General features: G+C 43.0%; 1 protein-coding gene across 2 annotated transcripts in view; it reads left to right on the forward strand.

The window, feature by feature from the left end:
- The window catches only part of TMTC1 (transmembrane O-mannosyltransferase targeting cadherins 1), a 135291-nt gene that overhangs the window by 68955 nt on the left and 41733 nt on the right, over window positions 1–24603 (forward strand). For both annotated transcript variants that reach the window (XM_066319771.1, XM_066319772.1), the window contains exons 9-10: window positions 5974–6095; window positions 19359–19523. In XM_066319771.1, the coding sequence (XP_066175868.1) occupies window positions 5974–6095; window positions 19359–19523 (287 nt within the window). The remainder of the gene's footprint in view (window positions 1–5973; window positions 6096–19358; window positions 19524–24603) is intronic.

Here is a 24603-nt window from a genome sequence, read left to right on the forward strand (position 1 = left end):
AGCTGAAAGGTTTTGAAATGGCACAGTAGTAGGGGTGAGCAGGAGAGTGTAGATGAAACAAGGAGCAAGAAACAGCTGGGAGAGGTAATGATTGTTCATCATGGCTACTTGGCCTAGTTAAACCAAGTGCTGAGCTATTGTGTGGGTTTTGGTTTTTGGTAGGCTCCTCTTGTATAACACTTACCTTCTCAAGAGCAAATTCACTGTGAGCTCAGTTGTTTTTCCAGTGATCATGCTTTTCTGTACTGCTAATTTGCGCATTGAATTTTACCTGTTTGGTTTTGTTTTCCCCACCTAAGTCAAGCAGCCTGCAGTCCCAGAATGAAAGAGAAGAGGAAAAAGCTACCACAAGGTCGAAAGGATTGTTCTAATTCCTGGAGCAATTTGTTGATTTTCCTTTTTCCTTTTGGAGTGTTCCATTTCTCTCTCAAAGATTCGTGTGCTTTTTTTTCATCCTGCTCAAATTGGCTTGTCAAGTGGAATTAGAGGTTGCAGAGATTAAGGATTGGGAAAATGAGCTTATGTCTTAAGGGAATTTCAGAAACCTGGGTGAGAAAGACCATAAACACACAGCTGAATAGATGGGTAGCTGACTTCTACAAGGAAAAAGAATTGTAGATACCAAAATTTTACTCTAAGATACTAACATAAAGTGTGAAATATTATGGGATATATTTCTGTGCCCTGTTCTGGGAATAGGAAAGAACTGCTTTGTGCTTTAATTTCCTAATGGAAAGCCAAATTTGCAGAGGTGTTGAGCGCCCACAGTCCTTCATGCTTGTAAAGTTTTTTAGGCATTTTCATCTTTCCTGAAAAACGTGCTGTTTTACCCGGTACAGGCCAGGGCTTCCTTCCCTCTGGAAGCAGAGAGGGAATGATCTCGGTAGGGTGGTCTGAGATGTGAGCCAGGGGTTTCTCTTCAGGTTATCCTGGCCGAGGAAGCCAGTGCTCCTTTCCAGGGTTTTGGTTTCAGATTCTGACAGTTGTGTGTTTGCCTGAGCACCAGTTCCTGAACGGGTGCAGCCCCTGGTGAACTGGGAAGTCGCTTCTGTTGTTGTCAAATACTCGAAATAGTATCAGTGTGTCAGGTAGTTAATAGGCAGTCAGCAGTGATTATCAAAACAGCACCTGAAATCTGTGGCTATTTCTATCAAAACTAGATGATCACCAAGAAAAAAATGAGTTATTTTCGGAAATGAGCGAGTTACTAAGCCTGGCATTCAGTAGCTGGTGCTACTGAAGATGCTGATTTTTAATTCTTTTTTTTTTTTTTTATGAGATGAAAAAATAAAACTCCTAGTGAAGTGTAGTGATTACAGAATTTGTGGCACTTTTGCTAGGAGCAAGCTGATGAAGACAGGTGTCTGAGCCAGTTTTGAAGCTGGTAAGATACCTTTTGCTTACCAAATGCTTGAGTTTTCTGGACCATCTGTTGACACCCGACTTTTGGCATCATTCACTTGGATGAAATAACCACAGCTCCACAGTGCCCTCCTGTTTGGTCGCAGTGGATGAAGGTGTGTGTGTCCCATCCAGGTTTCTGCTGGTGACCTGAGAGAGACCATGCTGCTGGTAGGTACAGCTCTGCCACGGCCCATCTGTGTGTGCATCACTGAGGTGGGCCTTGGAAACACTCAGTGCTTCTGCGGGCTTTACAACCACAGAGATTGTTTTTTTTCTTCTTCCTTTGAAGGAATCAATCCCTAGGGTTAATTCCTGATGAACTTAATGATTTCTTTTTATCACCTTATGCATGAATGGAGAGTGAATTTGACATGTTTCTATACCATCCCTTTTATGCTGGATATGGGGAAAGTGCAGGAGTGGGTGTTTGCAGATGCTGACCTCTTGCCAGGTGAGATGCTGCCAGTGTTTTGATGCAAGCTGGTGAGGAGTCACTGCTGGTGACATTGCTGAGTCACTTGTGGCTTCATGAGAGAGTGGTACAGCTGGAATAGATGAGGTAGGGTTGTGTGCAGGCTGCACTAAGGGTTTCTAAAACTGGATGTTAGGAATAAACTGAAGTGTCTATGGTCTGCAGAGAGTCAAGCAGCTTCTCTGAGTCTCTGTGTCTCTTTTGATGGATAATGCACTTAGCTCCTAGGCCTGCAAGCGTTTGAGAATGTGTAATAGCACTACCAACTTTGCAGGATGCAGCTTTTCTGCACATGCAGTCAGTGTCCTAAGCATGACATCTCACTGTCTGCCGTGGGCCAGCCAGAGCTCACAGTCACAGGGATTGATGCCTTTGGTAGCAAGAAAGTCTTTACTCCATGGAGCTGCTGCTGCTCCTACATGGCAGAGAGGTGACACTTGCCTCATGGTCAAAAAACTATTAGAGCCCCTTTGATTGCCTTCCCGTCAAACAGGCAAGCATGTATAAACACCTATGGAAACAATCAGAACAGAATGGAATTTGCTTGGATCTGCTTGCCCAGTTGCTGTCTTCCCTGAGGAGCATCTGATTCCAGGCAGGAGAAATGCTGTCCTCACAGCTCTGCTTTCCAGTGCCTCGGCCTGTGGAGGTGCCAGGCAAAGTCAGCATCAGTCCTGTCAGCACAGCGTAGGCTTAATGGACCTGGCACCTCAAACCAGGCTCCCTCGAGGGGAAAAAGAAGGAATTTGTGGTGGGTTTATGCAAGTCCCTGGTTATGACAGTCGTGTTGGAGTAATCTGTGCACCTCCTGCACTCACACTTGGAGGGCTCTGCCTTGTGCTTTAGTGGCAGTCAGGAAATACTTATTTATGGCTCAGGAATATGTCTTATATGTCAAATGGAGAGACCTCTTCAGTTGTGAATTCTAGAGTTTCTTCCTTTTTCCTCAAATTGCTAAAGAAGCAATTATTTAAAATTTATTGCTGTATTGATCATGTTTGACCTTGGAGTGATTCTTTGATACTCTGTTTGAGATGGTGGGATACTTTTTTTTTTTTTTGTATGGCCATTGGGAGAAATAGTTTTCATTAGTTCTTTGATAAGTCAGTGAAAAGAAAGTTAAAAAGCTGAGTTTTTTTAAAATCGGTTTTTGGTTTGGTTTGTTGTTACATTGGTGGGGTTTTTTGTTACAATATAATGAAGGCCTAATTGTAATGAGTTAGATGTGAATTTCAAAACTTCTCCCTCCCACCAAGCTATTTACTATAACAAATGCTATTTTGATTTGAAATCAATTTGTCTTTGACAAGAGAAATCATTCTAAAGTTAATTCAAATGTGTTTGTTGATCCCCCCACCAGGGACTCCTGTGACAGAAAGACAAGCTTTGTGTTTCTAAAAGAAAGCACTTCTTTAAGGGGAAAAAAATTGTCTTTCTGTAAAAAGAATACAGAGATCTATAATTTCAGGTCGTAGCTATTTTATTTTAAGGAGAAAGGAAGACAAACCAAATTGCCTATTACTCTTTAAAAGCTTTTGCTACTGCTCTGGGCACCTGGAAGTTGCTGATTCTGACACCTTTAGCTCAGTTATCTCGAGTGGGATCATATGAGCAAAGTAGCTAAACCAATTAAATGGGCCTAATATTTCTTTTATTTCTTTGCCTGGAAAATGTAACAGGTTATATATAGGATGGATTTGTTTTATTTAGAAAAACACGTGGAGAGAACAGGCAAGGCCACACGTAACACAAAACCAGCTGAAGCCTGGCCTTTGAGGACCAGCTCTTCCCAAAAGCCTCTGCCTTAATGGAATGCTCTAAAAAGGGCACTGGCAGGTATTTTTTATTTCAGAACTGAGGAGCACCACAGAGGGTTCTGCTGCTCCATGGGGCTGGTTTGTGTGTGCTGGGCTCTGGTCTCTGAGCCCTGCCCAAGGGACTGAGCTCACAGCCCTCAATGGCATTAGCATGGAGTTGTGATTTGTTCTGGGGAGAAGGAGGGCATGCAGAATCATTTGATCCTTCAGCTGAGCTAATTCCCACGTTCTCCTCTTTCCCATTTGATGTACAGTTTTGTCTTTCTCTAGTGTTCAGTTTCTTTGCTTATCTGCAATGCCGCAGCCTTGGATTAACGCTGTGTCCTTCCTAGAGATGTTTAACTAGAGGTTGTTTTCCCAATTATTGATTCAATGATCAACAACTGGAGTAAGATTTGATAGCTGGTTTGTTTGAAAGCAGCTATGTGTCTTGGGGACTGAGAAGGTTGTATTTGCTAGTAGTGCACTCCCTAAGGTCCAACACACCTTCTTGTGCCTCTGGGTCTTTAGTGTCAAACCCCTGGGGTAGAGCAGTGGCAGAAGATGGGCCTCTCACAATTAGGTCAGACAAAGGGGGAAGGGAGAGTCAAATGGCAGCAGAAAAATGGAGTGTATTTTCATATTGGTGGTGGGGAAATTGAAGTTGGGCTAGAACTGTAAATTTTAATTCAGTGTTGAGAAGAATTTTTTAATCCCTATTTTTTCCTATTCAATTTTCTGTTGTAATTACCGGGCACCTCTGCTCATCATCTTTATGGATTGATGTCTCCTTCAACTCTGAGAATAACGTGCTTTAGCTGCTGTTGTGACTTCATGTAGGCACTAGTAACTGTGAATCCAAGATAGCGAAAAAGTGAATAATAGAAGTACCACAGCTAACTGTGGTGCTATTTAAAACACATATTCATGAAGAAGTCTTGAGGCTCTCTCTGCCTCATGATTCCTCTTTGAGCCAGGAGAAGTCTGTGCACTTTTTTGTGATCCTGTGGTTCAGTTCCTCTAAAGCAACATCACAGCCTCCTGACTTGTGGCCTTGGTTTTGGTACCCATAGAAAATGCTTGTTGTCTTTCCCATAGAATAGGATGAGTATATTTTAGTAGGAGGATTTCTAAATTTCAGCCACTGTCTAGACCTGTGGACACGGCTGTTGCAGTCTGCAGCTGTGCAAAAGCAAGACAGGTTGTATTGCTTGGCCCTGCGTCATTGATGGGGCTCCGTTTCTCTACTCAAAATCTTGTTCAGCGTTTCTAAACGTAGCTCCCTCCGGCAAAGAGAAGTCAATTTGCTCTCCAAAACCCCGCGACAATTAGAAAGTGCTGCAGCCATTAAGTGATTCTGGTTGCATCTGTTCCTGAGCATGACAAAGCTGCTCTGGATGTCTGCAGACAGGGAGAAGCAGTGTCTGAGGCAGGAGAGCACAGATGTCTGTCTGGGTGATTGAACGGGCCTAAAGCTACACTCTCTATCCTCGTGTCATTCTTTGAGAGGCAAGAGCTGATTTACCCTCTTGGGGTGGAACTCAGTTTGCTCAGGATGGGTGGTCACTGCATCCCCAGATGCCTGTGCTGGCCCCATGGATCCCAGTTCCACATGGTGATGTGGTGATTCCATTTCTCCTCGAAGAGTGAGCTAACATGAAAGTGGGTACAAGTGGAGGGCAAAGTGAGTACAACTGAGCTTAAGTGAAAAGCATTAACTTTAGCATACAGCATGCCTCAAATTTCTGACTCTGTACGAGCGTGGAGACCTTGTGTGTGAAAGTGTCATTTCAAGTGTAGATATTTTCCTTGAGAGGGATAAAATGACTGCATTAATGTGTCACTTGGGGCTGGTTTTCTTTGCACAAAATGTGAGCGATTGAACAGCTTTTTTCTCTGTTACAAACATTTAGGATTGAACAGAGCAGTCTGTGTGTATGTGATATGGATTTGTATATTTACACACAGTCACACTGTCGTAGGGTCATGTGTACGTTCACACTACTCTATACATATTACCAATATGAGTTATATCTTAGTGATAGCTGTGCCATGAATATGGTAGAGCTGACCTTGGAAAAGATATCAAGGGTAATAATAGACACAGTGGGTAGTGTTGGTGCACTTTCTGGGCTAAATATCAAAGATTAGTGTCTTGTAAAAATTTATTTTAAATGCAAAAACATGCCAAATATTAATCTAAGTTGCTTTTTAAATGACTCTCAAAAGAAAGGGGAAAGTTAGAGGTGAATTAAGTTGGATTTTTTTAGTTGATACTTGTTTAATTTTGTATTATTGCAGAAACTGGAACACAAAGAAGTTTTGGTTGGCTTGTTGTTCCTGGTTTTCCCATTCATCCCAGCCAGCAACCTCTTCTTCAGGGTGGGATTTGTGGTGGCAGAGCGAGTCCTTTACATGCCGAGGTAACTATTGCAATTGAATTTTTTTTTTTTTTGCTAATGAGACCACCATCTCATTTTCTGAAAGCAGGCATGATTGCTTCTTCCCTTTAAAGTACTTCAAACATTATATTGTGAGTCAGTGTGTTCTCTGCCTGGGAGTTTTGGCGTTCCAGCATGAGGAATTTTATAGTCAGCTGAGAGCAGATTGCTTGGCACGAGCAAAGCTACTCAAAATCCTTGCTTTTCTCTTTAAACACAGTGTTTTTGGTGTGCTTGACACAGCTCAGTACAGACACGAGGTGTTGTTTCTTGAGGATTGTCCTCTAAGACTCTTTTTCTTGGTAGCATGTTCAAGTTAAATTCCTCAGTGATTTTATCTTAAAGACAGCAGGTGGAAAGTTAGCCTGTCGTGTTTTTATTGGGTTCTTGTTCAGCCTTCCCACTCCATCAGGGGGTCAGTAAACACAAAGGAGACTTTTGCTGTCTCAAAGGCTCCTGGATTTGGTGTGGAATATGCACATGGGCTCCTGCCTGTAAACCACTGATTGCATACACATCTAAGAGTGAAGATTTGCACTTTTTAAACAGGAGGAGGAAAATCCAGCCATGTCTTCAGTGCTCTGAAATTCCCCTCAGCTTCCAGCCTCCAACAATTGTCCCTTCAGCCATCTGGGTGCTTCCATTGCGTTTATGCAGGGACAGTTTTGAGGTGTTACATGTGACATCTCCACAGTACCCAGACCAGAGGCTGCAGTGGCAGTCGGAGGCTGGAAAGGACCTTGGGAGGTTGTCTGGTCCAAATCCCCTGGGCAAGCAGAGCCAATTGCCTGGGACCAGGTACAAACAGCTTTTGAACATGTCCAAGGAGGGAGATTCCACAACATCCCTGGGAAACTTGTGCCAGTATAGTTTGTTCCATGCAGGAGCATAAGTGGATGGTGCATCCTGCATGCTGCAAGTTAGAATTCTACCCTTGGGTGCAGGGGGCCAGCCTGTTAAATATATATATATATATATATATAATGGGAATTGCCGTTGTGGAAGCGATGACAAAACAGAAGTCCTCAGTTTCACCCTGGGTGACTTTGTGACAACTGAAACACAAGTTCTATTCCACAAAATACTTAAATTGTGTTCCTCAGAAACTGTGCATTTAAGCATCCTAAAAAAACCGCTTACAGATAGTCATTTGAAAAGCTGTGTATATTCTGATTGTAATTGGTGTAAGCACTGTCACAAAAAGCTTCTCATCGGGGTAAATCTCAGGCTGTAAAAAAGCTATTGCATGTGTTATAAGGCTCTTATGCAGTCAGGCTGTATCTCTGTGCCTCTGTACACAGACACGCTTTTTAGGTCAAATTCTGCTGGCTTTATTCATGTCACTAGCTCTGCCTTTGTTTGCTGAGGGTACACCTGAAAGTAGTGAGTGAAAGTTGTCTCTCAGAATTATTCTGCAAATGATACCCTCAACTAATGGATCCTGCACCATTTCAAATTAACTTGGAAATCAGATTGCTTTAAATTCATGTAACAGAAAATGAGGAAACATGTGAAAGAGCAAAGCTATTAAGGAAACAGTCAGCTGAACACAGGGCTGTGTTCAGAGTGGCTGCATTTCTGAATCTCAAAAGAACAACTGCGGAAAATACTTCAGCTGTCAGCAGTTCCTCGTCCTCCTCCAGATGAGACTGCTGATATAATGAGAGGAGGGGCAATGAAGAAGAAAAAAAGGGTCTGTTTGCACAGAGAAAATTAATCAGCGTTAATATGTGTGCATATAGTTTGTATAATGCTTCTCAGCTCCCTGAGGGCTTTACAAATAAAATGACCTACAAAGTAGGTGATTGATAGTTGCTACTTTTTTTTTTTTTTTTTTTTTTTCAGTTAGGCTGAGGTAGAAGGATTAAATGCTAACTCTGGCTAAGTCTGTGTCAGAGTCCCTGGATCTCATACTTGTCACAGATCACTCAGGTCTTGCTTTGCAACACTTGGTTTTTGCTCTTAGCCCAGGCTGGCAGGTGGCTGGCATGAAAAGGGAAGGCAAACCCTGGCAGTGCATGGCAAAGGTGATGATGATCTTTGTTTTTTGCCAGATGACCTGGAGAGAGCTGAGCATCTCCTGCATCCTCCAGGTCCAAAATTGCAGGGGCGGTGAGGGGGACTTCTGCTAACGTTCATGGCTATGGCAGCACAAAAATAATGTGCTTTTGTTTTGCTTTTTCCCTTGGGGGGATGACAATTTACAATTACAATTTACCATTTAGTAACAATGGCTTTAGGAAATGATCATGTTCTTTATTTAGAACAGCCTGAAGCAGTTTACTCAGGTTCCATCTTGAAAAAGGGTTTTCCTATCCTTTGCCCTTCAGCCTGTAAATCTCAGTTATAGCAAGTCAGAGGTTGCCATGCAGTTTTATTTAGACAAAAGTCCTCAAAGAGATGGAGAGATTTGGTGATTTATGCTTTTGGGCTTGTGCTGGAAACCACTTTCCTATCTCTGTTTCAAGCTATAGCCTTTTATTGATATTTATGGATGTGACACTTGCATATTTATGGATGGGACAGTGGGGTGTATGTGTCACAGCCTGGAGCCCCAATTCAGTGTTGCTCAGTAGGTACCTGGGGAAAATGTAAAGCATTTTCTTTTCAGTAAAATTTAAGTAAGGACCTAAAGATTTGTATAAAAGATATTACAAATAGAAAGAAATAAGCCTTGTGCTAAATGTCTAATTATATGGCTAGGCCTTGCCTTCTGGGGATTGATGGGTATTTGGAACAATTCCTCTTCTGTCTGCAGCCCTGCCTCAGGGGAGAGACATACAAACTGTGTCAAAATGGTTGAATGTTTTCTTTAATTGTGTTCAGCTAAACAGAAATATTTGGAGAAAACATTTCTTGTATTTATTTTTCATTTGAAGGTTACAAGCACTTACTTGTTTAATAATATAAATTATTATTTTAATTGTAATTTTTAATAATAGTATTACTTAAGCTTGAAAGATTTCATTAAACAGAATGAAAACAATTTATTTTTTTTTTAACTTTTAAGTTTGTTTGTTTGTTAGCTTTTGGTTTTTTGCTGGTATGTAAGATGAGAAAACTTGTTTTCAGGAGGGCAAAGGGTGTGAAATACCTAGGGAGTGATGAACAGGATCCAGCAGCGTAGGCCAGTTTTCCAAATCGGCATCACTTAAAAAGCTGAGTCAGTGAAAGACTTCAATTACAGTTTTTTCCCCTCTTCAGAGTGTCGATGCAAACGCTGCTCAGAACCCTGCAGTGTAATTGTTAGAAAATGCAGAGTGACTGAGTGCAGGCAGTCATTCTGAGTCGTGAGTGAGTAATTTGCACTCACGCAGGAGCAGCAGCTCCGTGTAACTCTTGGTGCAGGAACAGGAGCAGCAATGCAAACTCCTGGACTGTCCAGCAGCTGCCTGCCCTACTGACATTCCCACAGAGCTGGAGCTGCCCTCACCTCATGGGATCAGACCTCTCCTACCAGAGCAATTTCTGTGTTCTCCTCATCTTTCACTGCTCCCCTGATAGCTGTGCCTCCTCGGCTGAGCTGTTGTGTCATAACTGGACAACTCAAGCTGTTTTCCCAGCCTCATATGAGCCAACAAATCAACCAAAACATCGCTCTGTGGGTCATTTCCAATTTGCTGAAAAGCAATAGGCAATCCAGTGGTACCTGCCCCGTTTTTATGGACACTCATTCGTGGTGGATATTGCAGTGAGTGGGTTGTGGGGTGTACAGTCACTCCTTCCCAGCACAGGCAATTACAGGGTTTTTGCCAGCTCCTCACTATATCAGGAGTTGATGTTGCAACCCCAATTGACAGTACTAGGAGATCAGATCACTGCTCTGTACAGGATGGCATTTGCTTCACCATCTATCGTAAAATCCGCAAGAAAGCCAGCATCCAGGAAAAAGCACACTTGTATTTTTCACAAAATTAATGCATCATGGTAAAGTTTTCCTCATGCTGTAGCAAAGCAGGGACCATATGAATTTTTGCCTTTGCATAGGGCATGTTTTTAATCCTTTGTGCTAATGCATTTTTTCCAACTAGTGTAATCCCAAACATTATTAACTTATATAATTGGAGGGGGGAAAAACATAACCTGGTACTTGGTGGAATCATCTGTAATTTTTATGAATCTGATCATTTCTGAGCAGAAGTGCCTGGTGTTTACAAGGCAGTGATTTGGGGATGGGCCTTACTGGTGCTTCTCTTCTGGGAATGTGCTATGTACTCTACATTACCTTCATTTTCTTAAAGACCAGGTGTGCAGTGGGTTTCAGTTTCCTATGCCACTCCTTTCTTTTTTGTCATTTAAAGCTACAAGTTCACCAGGAGCCGAATTTCTGTTTGCCTTTCCAAATTCTTTCAGTATTAGGTCAGATCCTGTAAAGGATTATCTGATTTACAGAAGAAGCTTCTCTTTTCATTTGGAGTCAAACGCTGACCCAGCGAAGTCGGCAGTGAAAGTCTCATTGGCTCCTTGAAGCCAGTTTATCTTCTCCCTGATCTCAATTCAGCGACACAATTAAGCATTTTGCCAGTCTTCAGGTTAAGTCCACAAGCCATTTGGGATTTGTATGTGGAATCCAAATTACACCTGTTCCATTTATTTGAAACAGACACAATTTCATAGCCTGCTCTGCCGCTGCCAGTTTTGCGGGGGCCATGGGGCAGCCAAAGTTCGAAAGATGTGAACTGGATTGTTATTCCCTGTCATTCAGGTGCAGACCTGAGGGCACTGGGAGTGAAATGGGAGACCATTATGTGATGGCATGTTGTGGTTTGGAAACAAACCAAGTGAGAGGCTCTAAATCAGAAATAGAATTTAATGAGAAGAAAAGAGGAAAAAAATACAACAATACAAAAAGAAAAACCACTGACAGAGTCAGAATACAACCTGATCAGGGTGATGGAAGCAGTCCAGGTGAGGTGGTCTTCCTGAAGCAGTGATCTCGTAGAAAGGTCTGGTAGCTCCGGTCCTCTGGGAATCCAATGGGTGAGAGCTGCTTCTACTGTCCCAAATCCCAGCTTATATCCAGGTGAGAATGCTTGGCTCTTCCCCATGGGCGGAGCATCTCACAGTGGGATGATGAGTCATGGAAGAGGTCCTTGATGGCCCATTAAAGAGAGATAACTCCTACCGGGAATCATGCACAAGGCATTGATGGGCCATGAACTGAAGATGGTGACAGAATACATCCTAAACTACAACCCAGGACATGGCAGCAGGCCAGCCTGCAGCCCCAGCCTAGGCCCTGTTTGCTGTGAGGGATGCCTGTCCCCGCTGCAGGGTGTCTGTTTTAACTGCACTCTGCAGAACCAGCTCGAGGCGAGGTGGTTGGGACTTCAGCTGAGGCAAGTGATCCCAGCTCTGCTTCCCCATCTGTGAAACAGGGATAATCACTCCATTCAGCCCTTCAAAAGGGGGAAGAGAGAGTTCTCATTAATAAATGAGAAATAACTCCTTGTAGGAAGGCTGAATGTCAGGAGCAGCTACATTGCTTAAGTTTCTGCCTTTGGAGGCTTGCTACCTCCCTATGAAACACTTCAAGGAGAAATCAAAGCAGCCAACCTCTGTTAATGCAGGCAAGGAATGCTGAGATGCCAGTGCCATATATTTTGGCAAAAAGCAGTAAAGATGTAGGTATAAAAACTGAAATAATTCTGTGAAGCTGAAATAGATGAGCTCAGGGATGTTTGGTCTAGACTACTGTATTGCATTATTTTAACGAAATTTAAAATGTGCTTTTGAGAAATGTGTTCTGTTTTGGGCATGTCCAGGAAAAAGCTACATTTTCACGGAGTTACGGGCATTAATGACTATAGTGGAAAGATTTCTGGTTCTGTTGTGATAGATTAACCTAAAGGAAAACATTCAAATTCATTTATTCTGCTCTTTAAAATAATAGAGATAGGTAAAGATACTGGTTTTAAAAATGATAAATTAAGTTAATGTCACCTTGTGGAAGTAATCTACTTGGTCATGTAGATTAAAAGCAGAATTCTTATTTACAGCGTAATACATTGGCCTTAAGATGATGCCTTGTGAAATTTAATAGATAATATTCTTACACGGAGTTTTTGGAGACTTGTGATGGAACTGAATGGGGAATTATTTCCTATTATAGAATTCCAGAAGTTATGACAGTATTTAAATTAAAACTGTAGCATACAGACCCATCTTCACTGAAGGATAAAAGATCTAGAGAAATTTCTGTGGAATCTCCATGGAATTACATCAGATTTTTCATTTATAAAATGTTTTCTTTCCACAATTCATATAATGATTAGAAACTTGGAAGGTTTCTGTGTGACCTCTAAATATTTCAGGTAGGAATCTGTTGGATGTGAAATCTTGGACTCAAAGACTCTAATGAAGGGAGTTTGTTTATCACATGACTTTTTGGAAGAAAGGGGAAATGTGTCCAAATGTTGAATAGCTGTTGAAGGGTTAGTGAAATCATTAATTTCCAACATATTTTCTCTCTAATAAGGAAATGTTCCTGCATTTTCTCTAATTACATCACATTCTGCCTAGAGGATCATATTGCTACTAGAGGTAAATAATTTTGATTAGTTAGCTGATCATGTCTCAGTGTCTTTAATACAGGCCTACACAGTTGTTAATTTAGAGCCAGTTACAAAGTCTTAGCACTAACTCATAAGGTACCTTTCCAAGTTAGATATATTCTTCCAGTGTTTATAGTTCAGTATGTTTTTGTATTATGACCTGCAGACTTTATTCCAGGAAAAGCCTGCTTAAATCCAGTGAAAATTTCTATTTTATTCCGCAGGCTCAGTATACTTTAAGTCTATTGGTGGTTCTTGGTTGTCACACTGATACTTCCAAGCTGTAGGGATTGCTTTTTTCCCAGTGCAATTTTTTTGGTGTGCTGAATATTATATCTTGATGCTCTTCCTGAAGTCTTTCAAAACCTCTAGTGACCAAGAAAAAGTATATCGATTCCATGTCATCCTTAATGAGAGACAGGCAGTTAAAACAACACTTTTCCCATTGTCCCCAAAACTCTGTACCTGTGAATGCTGCTGGCTCAGTCTGTGGCACAGAGACACACCCCACGTCCTCCCTGCCTTTGGACATTTAGTCCCAAACCTGACTGTTAAACAGGTTTTTCCCTTCTAGTACCACGTGGTTGAAAAAGTTTGGTGCTTTGATACTCACATCTTCCTGTGAAAAATACCATGTTTTAGATAACTCAAAACTTTTGGCCAAGATGTGCTGACTGTAGTGAAACTTTGGACAAAAAGATTAGAAACAAAAGACTTCTCCAACCCAAGAGGAAGTTTACCATCAGAAGGAGATGGACAGCAAAAAGGATGGTTGGGGAGAGCAGCACAGAACCAGCCCTGTAGAAGGGGACACTCATCTGAGAGTTGGTTTATCTGACATCAGGGTTATCTGCCACACCCCTTTTTGGATAATTAGTGCTGATCTAAACCCTACTGGGACACTTGGTGGTGCCACTTTGATCTAGACCTGATGTAGGCCCACGCTTACACTTCTGTTACATTATCTAGCCTGTAACCTGCTGACTTCAGGGTGTCCTTGCTCCAGCTGCAGGCAGTCTCCATCCAGCAGTAAACCTGGCAGAGCAAGGTAAACTTCTCTGAATTTCTGGAAAACCTGGGCTGGTGGAGTGTCATTATTCCAGATCAGCACATGGGCTTTCATGGCTGGGGAATTTTGAGGACTCAAAACCCTACATGAACACCCACTGCATCCCCGGGTCTGAGCCTGACCTGACACACTCACCTGCTTTGAATCCAGGTGATCCAGTTTGCAGGAAGTGCGACCGCTTTTGGGTGACCCAGAAAATGGTGGGTTTCTTTGGTCTAAGATCTTGAAGGTCTTTTCCAACTTTAAGCTTTCTGTGATTTTATGACCCAAGTGCAACCTAGCGTGCGCATACAAATACACTCATTTCCAGATGGAAACATTCTTTTTCAAAGGCCACATTTCCTTCTGGCCCAAAGAGCTCCAACCTTGAAAAACTTGACATATTTCGTCAAACAGCATCTTTGCTACTCCACCAGCACAGCTCAGTACTGGAGCTGAGAGTGCTTTTTGGGGCAGAAAGAAGCACCCTGGCTTATGCTTATTTTAGCCAGTGCTCCTTTCCACATCTAACTGTTAAGAGTGAGGCAGGAGCAGCCCACAGGGCATGCCAAGTGTGCTTTTTGCAATCAATTACTCTCCATTAGAGAAGTGCGAGCAGAGCTGATGAGTTTAACAGGGATGAGCTGTCTTTTCGCCTGCAGCAGCAGCCCTGCCTGCAAGCTGCATTTCAGCTGGCCTTTCCTCTGCTCAGGCTGCAGAGCTGGAGTAGCTACAACTAGGAGCATGTGAAGTGGCTTGTGCCAGGTAATATTCGTGTGGTGCTGAGCCTTAGAAGCTTGTGGGGAACTATAAAACCGAGGGAATCCAAACATTTGTGTTCAGCAGTTGGACCTGGCAGCAGACACGGTTTTTCTGAGGGGCTGTGCTCTCTGCTCTCTGAAGGACAGCAGAAGAGCCTTTAGCTGTGAACACAAGGGTTAAACTTGCTCCAGAGCAGCTTGGAAGCGAGGGTTGATTTTTATGGAGGGAAAGGGAGTCATCTTAAATAAGTGCTGGAAATCAAGAAGGAGTTTTGTAGCCCAGAAAGAGCCTCCTGGGTGAAATGTCGAGGCCAAGTGCATTTTCTGGTCTCAGTATACTTTTGATATAATCCCTCTTGTTGCACTAGCAGCCCCTGGACGTGGCAATGTTTCTTCTGCGTTTCCACAGGCTGCTTATAGGCAGCTCTTTCCCAAACTGATATGTATGCATGGATGCATCTGGATTCTTATCTAGGCTGAGCTATGAAATCTGCAGTAACTGCTTCGATGAAATCAGTGGATTTACTCCAAGTTTACATTAGTGTAGTTGAGATTAAATCAGTTTTTAAAAAACCCCAAACAACGAGTTCACAAGATTTGACATCCACAAAATTACCATTTAAAGTGTGTGTGAGGAAAGCATCTTTTCTGCATAGTTTCTTCCACCCTTTTAAAATTCCTTTTACAGCCCTACCTGGGTGAGTTAGAAAAGGCTGGAACTGCTGGGCTCCAGGTTGGCTCTCTCAGAACTTCAGGTCTCAGCCTGCTGTGACTGGGCAAAGTCACTTGGAAAATGCAGTAGAAAGCACGACTAGAACATGCCTTGCTCTTCAGGAGTTTTCCACAGCAGTAGGTCTCCAAGCAATTTTTGAAGGAGGTGAAATGGTTTCTGCTGCAGGCAGTTTGCTGTAGCAGAGCATCCTGATACCGTGGGCTGTGGTACGTGTGGCTTTGATTAGATGCCATCACCTCAAGAGCCAAATGCAGTGAAACTATTCCTGACTTTTACTAAGAAGGGAGGAACCTGATCCGCAGAGAGCAGAGCTGTGTGCAGGCATCATCAGTAACAGCCTTGCCTTGGGAAAGGAGCTGTCATGGCCAAAGGAAGGGTTGAATTTGCAATCCCATTACCCAAGATGTGTTAGCAAATATTAAGTATATGCTGTTTTTACTCTAGCTTTAATAGGGCAATACATATAGAGATACACCGTGGGAAATAAGGTCTGTATGCCACCCCATTCCCATCTGCTTTTGCCTCCTGTCCCTTTGCTCCCTTACAGGTGGAACAATATTAACAAAGCACAGAAATGATAGACAAAAAGGTGTCATTACCCAGCTCCCTGTGTGCAATCTGCCACAATCACATGGCAGTAGCACAGAGGGTTTCCCTGCAGGGCTGCCTAGCCCTCACTGCAATTCAGGGCTACTTATGGTACCACTTTAATACTGCAGGAGCCTGAAACTGTGAGGAATCCTGGAACCACTGGCTTGTTGGTCCGTTTGCCAAGCTTTTCTGCTGCATCCTGGAATTTCTGAAGTTACAGGTTCTCCTGTAATGCAAACTCACTGTTAACCCAACATGAAATCTACTACCATGTTAACTTGGTGGGCTGTTTCTCAGGACCCCAGGGACCAAGCTGGTATGGACTTCTCACTGCTGTAGCAAGCTGTTGATTATCCTACAAAACCCCCCCCCAAAAAAAACCCAAAAAACAAGACTTAGCAGTTTTACAATAGTCCAGTAGAAAATGGACTTAGAAAAGTGGTTTGGGGATTTTGCTTGTTTCCTGTTGTTTTGGTTTTGCTACAAAGTATTTCAGAAAAGTGCTTGTATGGCAATGCTGAGAGAAGAGCTCTTCAGGAGAAATGGTTCTCTCCTTAGGAAATGCTGGAGTTAACTAAGAAACCAAATAACCCCCAAACCTGAAACCCTGCAGCCTCAATACATATGCAGTTAGCTACCGAGATGTCTGGAATGTAGTACTTAAGGGTAAGTTTTTCAAGTGTTGAACAAGTCTTTGATGAAAGGTCCTTTTGATACTTCCACCCCCCCCACCCCCCACCCCGTGTGTGTGATTAAAACCTGATTTCCTGCAAGCCAGTGGTAAGGTTTGACATGGAGTCAAGTTCCCCATCACTCTGAGAAGAAAAGCAAATCTATTTGAAATGTTCTCTGTGTCTGCAGGCAGTGGCAGGGTCACAGCAGAATTAACCACGTTGGAAGCATTACCTGGCAAGTTACCTTACTTGTCCAGGCTCCTTCCACCAGGGTACCACTGCTTGGGCTGCTGCTGACTGAACAAAAGTCTGAGCAGCTTCAAAGGGCTCCTGAAGCCTGGTGAGGTTGGGATCAAGGGAGTGGGATGAACTGGCCTCTGGGGATGGAGCGTGGTGGGGTGGGGCTGCTCTCCAGGTCCGGTGACTGTCAGGGCAGGTTGATGCTGCAGCAGCTCCATCCTTGCAGGTTTAGTGTTTCACTGGTTCAAAATGTCGTGTTCTCTGTGATAAAGCTGATTTCCGTTCTTGGGTCTGTTGGGTCCAGTGTGAAACAAGTGAAGTAAGGTATGACAGATTGTGTGGGTTTGGAACTGGGAAACAACAGTAATATAATTATGGTTTTTTGACTGATGCTTTGATAGATTGATGCGGACACTGTTTTGTTTAGGGCAGGTCTTGGGATGTGGAGGAGGTGTAATGTGATGCTGACTGTGCCTCACACTGAGTGCTGCTGCTAAGGCAGAAATTCCCAACAGCTGGGACAGGATTTAACACAAATACCAAGACATTGACGTTTGCATATTTGTTTTCTGGATGCATTCACAATTCTGTAAAAAGGGTCTTGAATATGTGAAGGTATAAGGAAATTACTTTAAAAATGGCCTTGTGCTAAAGCAATTAAATAATATTTATTCCAGATAATTAATTCCAAGGGAAGGATAAAATTGAGGAAAGGCAAAATACAGAGTAAAAACCGTCTGCAGGCTTTTGAGGCATTTCTTACTGGAAAGGATTATTACTGAGATTAGTTTTTCAGAGGTTTTAAAGTAGGGTTCAATAACTGTAAAGGCTGGATTGTTTGGCACCAGCATCTCTATAGTTCTATATGTCTGCTTGCAGTTCATGTAGATACAATAATCTATGTGCAAAAGAGTTAATGCAAAACCAGCACAAGCACAACAAATGTTTTACAGCAAAGTGCAAGCATAATTGAGCGACATAAATACAGAGATAACCACTTCTGAAAAATGAGAGAGCTCAAAACCAACAATGAAAAAGTTCTGAGTGATCAGCAGATGTGATGTTTTCTCTGAATTTACTCCACATGTCTACACTTCTGCCAGTGTCCTGTAAGGCACCTGTACTGTGCCAGAGACAGTGCAGTGGTGCTAATCAGATTAGTACGTACAGCAAAGGCAGGTTTTCTCTTCAGTGCCAGGAAGAATTCTTGTCCTTCTCCACCCTTGTGAACCCCAAGCAGGAACAATGTCTCCAGCTCTCCAAGAGGGCAGAGCGACCCTGCCAAGAAGCATACACACAGAGCTCCTCAAATACGGAACATCTTCCTTTTTCTGATTTCCACACTGACTTTCACCATATTGCGTGCTTGCCTGCAAGGTCACCTCTGACAGGGGAATTCTGTTCTTGGTTTTTCTTACCTCGTAGCATTCTCACTGGGAAGTTACTTGAACATCTCCAGGAAAGTCTGTAAATCTCTGGCCAGAGTGTGGGCAGGTGCAATGATCTCTCTGCCTCCAGCCTGCCTGCTTTTAAATGTGGATTCAGCTGGGGTTCAAGGTGTGCCAGTGTTTGGGCAGGGCTGTGCTTTTGTCCTTTTTTATTGATTGTCCACAAGTGTTATTTGAGATTCTTCTGCTCCCTTATTTCATCAGGGAGAGCTGCCTGGACTAAAATAGGTTTTAGTTCAGTCCAATTCAGTCCACTGAATCAGGTGCTAAGTAACCTGAAAAGTTCTAGATAAGCTTATGAAATTTGTTGAGCAATAGAAATTTAAATTCCTTGTAAAAACTACAAGTAAAATTAGCAATTATGAAGTACAGCAACCAAAAGCTCTGAATTTGCAGCTCAGAGGGACATCACTGAAGAAATTACCCCTTGAATTAAGGTAAATAATTGCTGAATTGATTTAAATTTCTTCAGGAGTAAGACTTCAGTCCAAATTTGGTTTGTGAAAATGCCATAGTAGTTATTCATGGAGAGCCATGGGAGTGCTGGGAGCTGGAGATGACTGCTCATGGACGAGCAACATGGAAAATCTGCACAACTCAACACATCTCACTTCTTCTGGGCTGGGCACTACAAGGGACAGGCTGGCCTTGATGTAGAAGTGCAAGCCCCAGACAGGCATTTCTGCCTTTTGGTGGTCTCTGTCACCTCCTCCTGCAGCAGCACTGACGACAGCACTCGCTCTGCTGCCTCAGCCTCACAAGCTGTAAACTGGAATTAAGAGCGGCCACCACTGGGATTGTTTAGAGACATCCCCCTGTTAAAATGCCTGTCATTTCCACACTGCTGCAGTAGTGTGCTCAGTATTACTATTATTACATGGTGCTTTCTTAGCTTGCTGTTCAGAAAATCAGCTGCCTTCTGTGGCTGGTGTAAGCTGCCATTATGCTGGGTGGTATTATGTACGCGACTGTACTTTTGGCATCCGGGTCTATCATTTAGATTAATTTGGAAATTGTGTAGTGACTTGAGGAGAACTGCTGCTGAGTTGAAGTTTGTTAGCCCAGAAATTATCGTTAGCCCCAACCCCCCCTATAATTGTATAATAAATGCAATACTGGATGGTCTTGCATGTAAACCAGACACTTGACATATCAACTTTTGCTACATTCTGGTTTTCCTTTTTTCTTTTTTGCAGTATGGGGTACTGCATCCTTTTTGTCCACGGTCTAAAAAAGCTGTCTACATGGCTAAATAAATGGAGAATTGCTGTTCCCACCCTCTTTGCTCTGCTGCTGCTGCTCTTCTCTTGGAAGACTGTGAAACAGAATGAAATCTGGCTGTCACGAGAATCCCTTTTCAGGTAGGAGTCACTGCAGGAGAACACTTGCATTTTTATATTGTTTAAAGGAAGTTTGTTATGTTGGAATAGTTTTCTTTAGAAAAAGTGGTGCTATTGAGGCATCGATCTAATTAACATTTTTATTAGCATAAAATAACGCTTTCTGTTATATGATAATAACAAAAACTGGTGTCAGCAGTTTATATGCTGATGGACAAACTTTGGTTCTGACAATAACATTTTTGAGACATGCTGTTTTTAAATAACTGTGATTCTGTAGATTTAATGATAGCGTAATGCTTTATTTTTTAAAGACATAGCAAAAGTTTTTTGCAACACTCCAGAATGCCATAGTAACGCTACTGAATATATTGAAATTTCTTTAGCAATGTTCTAATGATAAAAATAAAATGCCACGAAGTGCCAAACTTAATGTACCATATTTCATTTTATTTGATTACTCTTTGCCAAACGGCTCTGTTAACAACCTCATTTATGTATTTTCTTGCGTTGAAACAGACTGTTTCATTTTGTGTTTTGCTAGGAAATGTATTGCATTTGCCTCCAGCTGCTTTCAGCAGTTGTCTAATTGTGAAGTAATTGCAGAAACACAGGTGATCTGCACACGGGTTGAGCTTTATTTTCTAACTTATAGGCCAGAGCAAAGTTTAATTTATGCAGCACTGAAAGTATGAAATAGTTCTTTAGGTGTACCCTTTGGTCTTCAGGAAACATTGCTGAAGTGGTTGGAGCTTTCTTAGTGGGGCCGTTTTTAAAAAAAATTTGGAGCTGGAGTTTCTTCCCTGGGCGTGATTCATGGGATATTCTGCCTTGGAAGGGACCCACAAGGATCACAGTGAATGGCCCGTGTAGGGGTGGGATCAAACCCAGAACCTGGGCACTGTTAGTGCCACACAGTGACCCACTGGGCCGGTCTCAGTTCCTTGCCTGTGTCCCTCAAACACTGTTTGCTGTTCCAGCAGCAGCAGCCATGGGGACTGTCCTGGGCTCACAAAGCACATGGGACACAGCTCCAGTCCAAACCTGGCCACTTGGAGGACAGCAGGAGGATTCCCAGGGTGGATCACTCTCTTGCTGAAGGGGAGGTGGCAATGTGAGAATTCCACTTGCAGGCTTGCAGCCATCATACACTGCTGTGTTGTGCACAGCTCTGGTCACCCACGTTTGAGGATGATGAAGTCAAGCTGTAGCAGATGACAGGAGGACATTTCCTTCTACTAACGAGTGTTCTAGGGACAATATGGAGTGCTGTTAGGTCTGTGGCAGAAGAGAGAAATAAGATTATGTTGGCTTAGTTGGATACAAATGGAGTTCTGTCCCTCCAGCCTCCATTCAAAGCAGGGTTATTATTTACTGCCAGCTCCAGGTCTGAGGCCGTGTCATTGCTGCAGCTCTGAGCTGGAGCTGATACACCTTTACTCCAGGGAGGGGCTTGGGGTAGCCCAGGGCAGTACTCAGGGCTCAGGGCCTGAGATTGAGCTCTTTACCTCTTCAGCTCAGGCGTTTTGAGAACACTATCAGGAGAGAGTCTGTCCCAGGCTTTTGGGGGGATGGCAGAACTCTTAAATTCTGGGTGGGTCACCTCTTATTGTGGCCTGCCCCTGGGAGCAGATCAGCAGCAGGTGCTGAAAAAAAGCACTGTAAGAATGGGGCCAGCAACAATAATGCTTCTCTCCAATTCTTTCCCAGCTTGCAGTAATCTGCAGTTTAAAGACTTCCTGAGTCAGGAGTTACTTGCTATTTTTGCTTTTAACAGCCATTGATGGACTTTTCTTCCATAATGTCTCTGACTGCTTTTTCAAATCTATTTATAGTTTTGGCTTCTTTAGCATCCTGTGCTCTGGGCTCCATCGTTAAATTACAGAGTGCACACACTGAGATTCCTCTCTGTGTGCTGTGAGCCTTCTGCCTGATTGTATGGTTTGGTGTCCCCTGGTTCTGGTGTCCCGAATGAGTTGTGAGGAACCACCCCTTGTCACTTAGGATAAAGGCACTTCCATGCCTTGAACCCCCATGCCTTCACCTGAAGCTGTTTCCTTTTCACGCTGGAGTCAGCTGGTCTTGTATTCCCCTCACGTGGAAGCTGTTCTGCATTTCTGATTCCTCTGGTCAGTCTTCTCTGGGTACTTTCATACTCTAATCCATCCTTTAGAGAAAGAGGCCAGAATCACCTTTCAAGAGGTATGTGCAGCACAATAACACAGGGCTGCTTTCTGGTTTTTGTTCTCTTCTCCTACTAATTCCTCATCTTCTGTTTGCCTTTTATGACCTCTCCTAAGCAGTGAGTGATAATTTCTCAGTGCTATCAATGCAAATTACAAGACACCTACTGTGACTGGAGACACCGGGTTTTTAGACAATTATCCGTGTGTGGATTTAGAGTGTGTGTGTGTACACACTTTCTGATGCTCGTGTCTGTACCAACACTGTGTTTCTTGTGCCATCTTTTTTCCCCAGTCTGCAATACTGTGAGCTCCTTTTGCAACAAAGTGTTGTTAATTCTTGCAGCGTCATTCACATTAGTGTCATCAGCAAACGTGTTCCCTCCCTATTTGCTCCCTTTTCAAGATCCTTTGTGAGCACCTGCAGTAGCTCAGGTACCACTGCATATTTCTCTGCACTCTTCTCCAGCTGTATAAAAACTGCTCACATATTCATGTTCTTTCCTTGCTGTCTTGCAGCTAAGTATTGATTCATGAGAAGATCTTCCCCTCTTAGTCCATGATGCCTTGAAGAAATTGGAAGTCTTTAGTGAGGGATTTTATAAAAAATGCCTCTTTGAGCATTGAAATGCTCAACATTGGTGGATGTGATTTTGATTGATTGGGCTATATCTAGGTATTTATAAAGGCTTTCCGTAGTTTCGATAACATGTATGTATCTGTTGAGTTTATAAAACAGCAGCAGAGCTTTCCAGATAACTTCTTTCTGCAATATGCAAGGCGAATTCTTTGTTGGACTGTAGTTATGCAGAAATGTGCTAGAATGAGGATTTATTATGGTTTTCCCCAAATTACCTGAAGTGAAAATCAGACTTTCTGGTCTGTTTTCTCCTCAAGGTCCCTTCCTTGGACCCAAATGAGGTAATGTTCCTCAACTTCCATTCCCTTAGTGCCAGTCTCATTTAAATTATAGGCTACCTACCGCAGCGAATAGCTGCATGTTTGATTTCCTTAGGATGCATTCTACCAGGCCCAATGGGTTCATAACTGTTCTGGGTGTTGATTTGTTTTAAAGCCTCTTTTACTGCCACTTCAGTTAGAGATAGTGCTTCGGTCTTGCCCTGTGAGGAAAGGCTCCAGTGTGGCAACTGCTTCAGTTTCCCTGAGAATCCATTTAGCTCCTCTGCTGTAGTCTTTTCTTCTTCAAGCTCTGCTTTTAGACCTCCGTCATTTATTTGCCTTAGGGGATCTTTGGCAGGTTTCCTCTATCTGATGTATTCCATTATTAGCTTTGATAGCTTTAGCAAATTTTTTTTTTTATATCTCTTTTGGTCTGCCTAATTATGGTTTATGTTTAACTGGCTGACGTTTATGCTCTTTCCCTTTTTCCTTCTGTAGCTGTTCCTTTTTAAAGAACGGGTTTCATTTCTCATCGCTGTCTTCACTGCGCAGTTTATCCTTATTGGCCTTTTTGTTGTCCTTTTAAGACCTTCTTTGATAGGTGTTACACATCTCTCACAAGTCTGTGATGTGGTAGGACCCTCCTTGTTGATGGGAAGGAAATGCAAAAGAAGAATAGTGTAGCCAGAAGGTAATGTCATCCCAGGAATGAGAGATCTCCTCTTTGGGGCAGAAGGAGGAGGCTGATGAGGAGAGGTGGGAGAAGTGGATGGAGGTATGCGAAATGACAGTAACTTTTAATGGACAAAACAGGAGGAGGATACAGAGCAAATCTATAGATGTGGGGAAGGAGACATAAATCAACCTACTTGGTATTCTCTCTGTCTGTTGAATTTTTTTAAGAAGTGTGTGCTGGGAGAATCTTTATTCACAGTCTTAGTTCCTCATTCTTCTTTCTCCAGCTGCTGCTTTAATTAATTACTACTTCCCTCCTCTTAGGTTTTTTGTCTTTTACCTCTACTTTGTTCCTCCGTTTGCTTGTTTCTGCAGGCTTAATCTGCCTCGATTATCTTGGCTGAGGCCTGTTCTGTTAAATATGCTTTTTCTGTGCTGTGCCAGGAGATGTTTGTGTACTCAGCGTGTTCCTAGTTTTGTGCTTGTACCCCATTCTGTCCCTTTTTCAAAACTTACCCCATTTTGACATCATGTGACGCCGTTGCCATCTCTGGGCCGCTGTGGCCACGCAGTCTTCAGCCCAGGGACCAAGTTTTCTGGATGCAGAAATCCTTGCAGGTCCTGGCTGAAAGCAGCAGTGTGGGGGAGGCTGCTGCTGTCTGAGGAAATGATGCATCTCCACATGGATGCACAAGCACGTGTGCAAGGACGAAATGAGAAGCAAATAAACCACGAGTATAAGACGTGGCCAAATATATAGAGAGATATTTGAGCCAGATTATTCCAAGACGTCTCCAGAAGCCTCAAGCATTTTGTCTTACTGTGTTGGCAGGTGATCAGAGACGGCTGGCTTGTTAGTTATTTAAGGAGCTACCCTCTAGGGTGAATGCACAGGCCAGAAGGGCAGACCCAAACTGTGGTCAGCAGTGATGTCTGAAGCTGGGGAGAGGGAGGGCAGAGCTGTGGGCTGATCTCTGCATCCGCTGCACTGACCTTTCCAAGGCTTGTCAAGCTGCCGTGTTTCCTGCTGCTCCTGGAAAGTGTCTGCCCGTGTTTGTGACAGTGCCTGGAAACCCAGCTGTAACCAGCAAAGGAACTGTGCAGAAATGATGCTTTCTCAGTCAGCAGGTCTCCTTCCCAAGCCAGGTCTGCTGAGCAGGAATTTGCAACACTGCTGCAGCCCCAAAAGTGGCATTTACTGCTGTGTTATTTCGTTAATTCTGACAGCTGGTTCAGCTGAGGAGAGCAAGTCTCATTGCATTTTGGGCATCTTCTATAGGACAGTTTCATATGGCCCAACAGAGATATCTGTGAAATCACTACAAGGGTCGGAGGCCAAGGAA

This window comes from Sylvia atricapilla, chromosome 5 (assembly GCF_009819655.1).
Source record: "Sylvia atricapilla isolate bSylAtr1 chromosome 5, bSylAtr1.pri, whole genome shotgun sequence".
NCBI lineage: Eukaryota > Metazoa > Chordata > Aves > Passeriformes > Sylviidae > Sylvia > Sylvia atricapilla.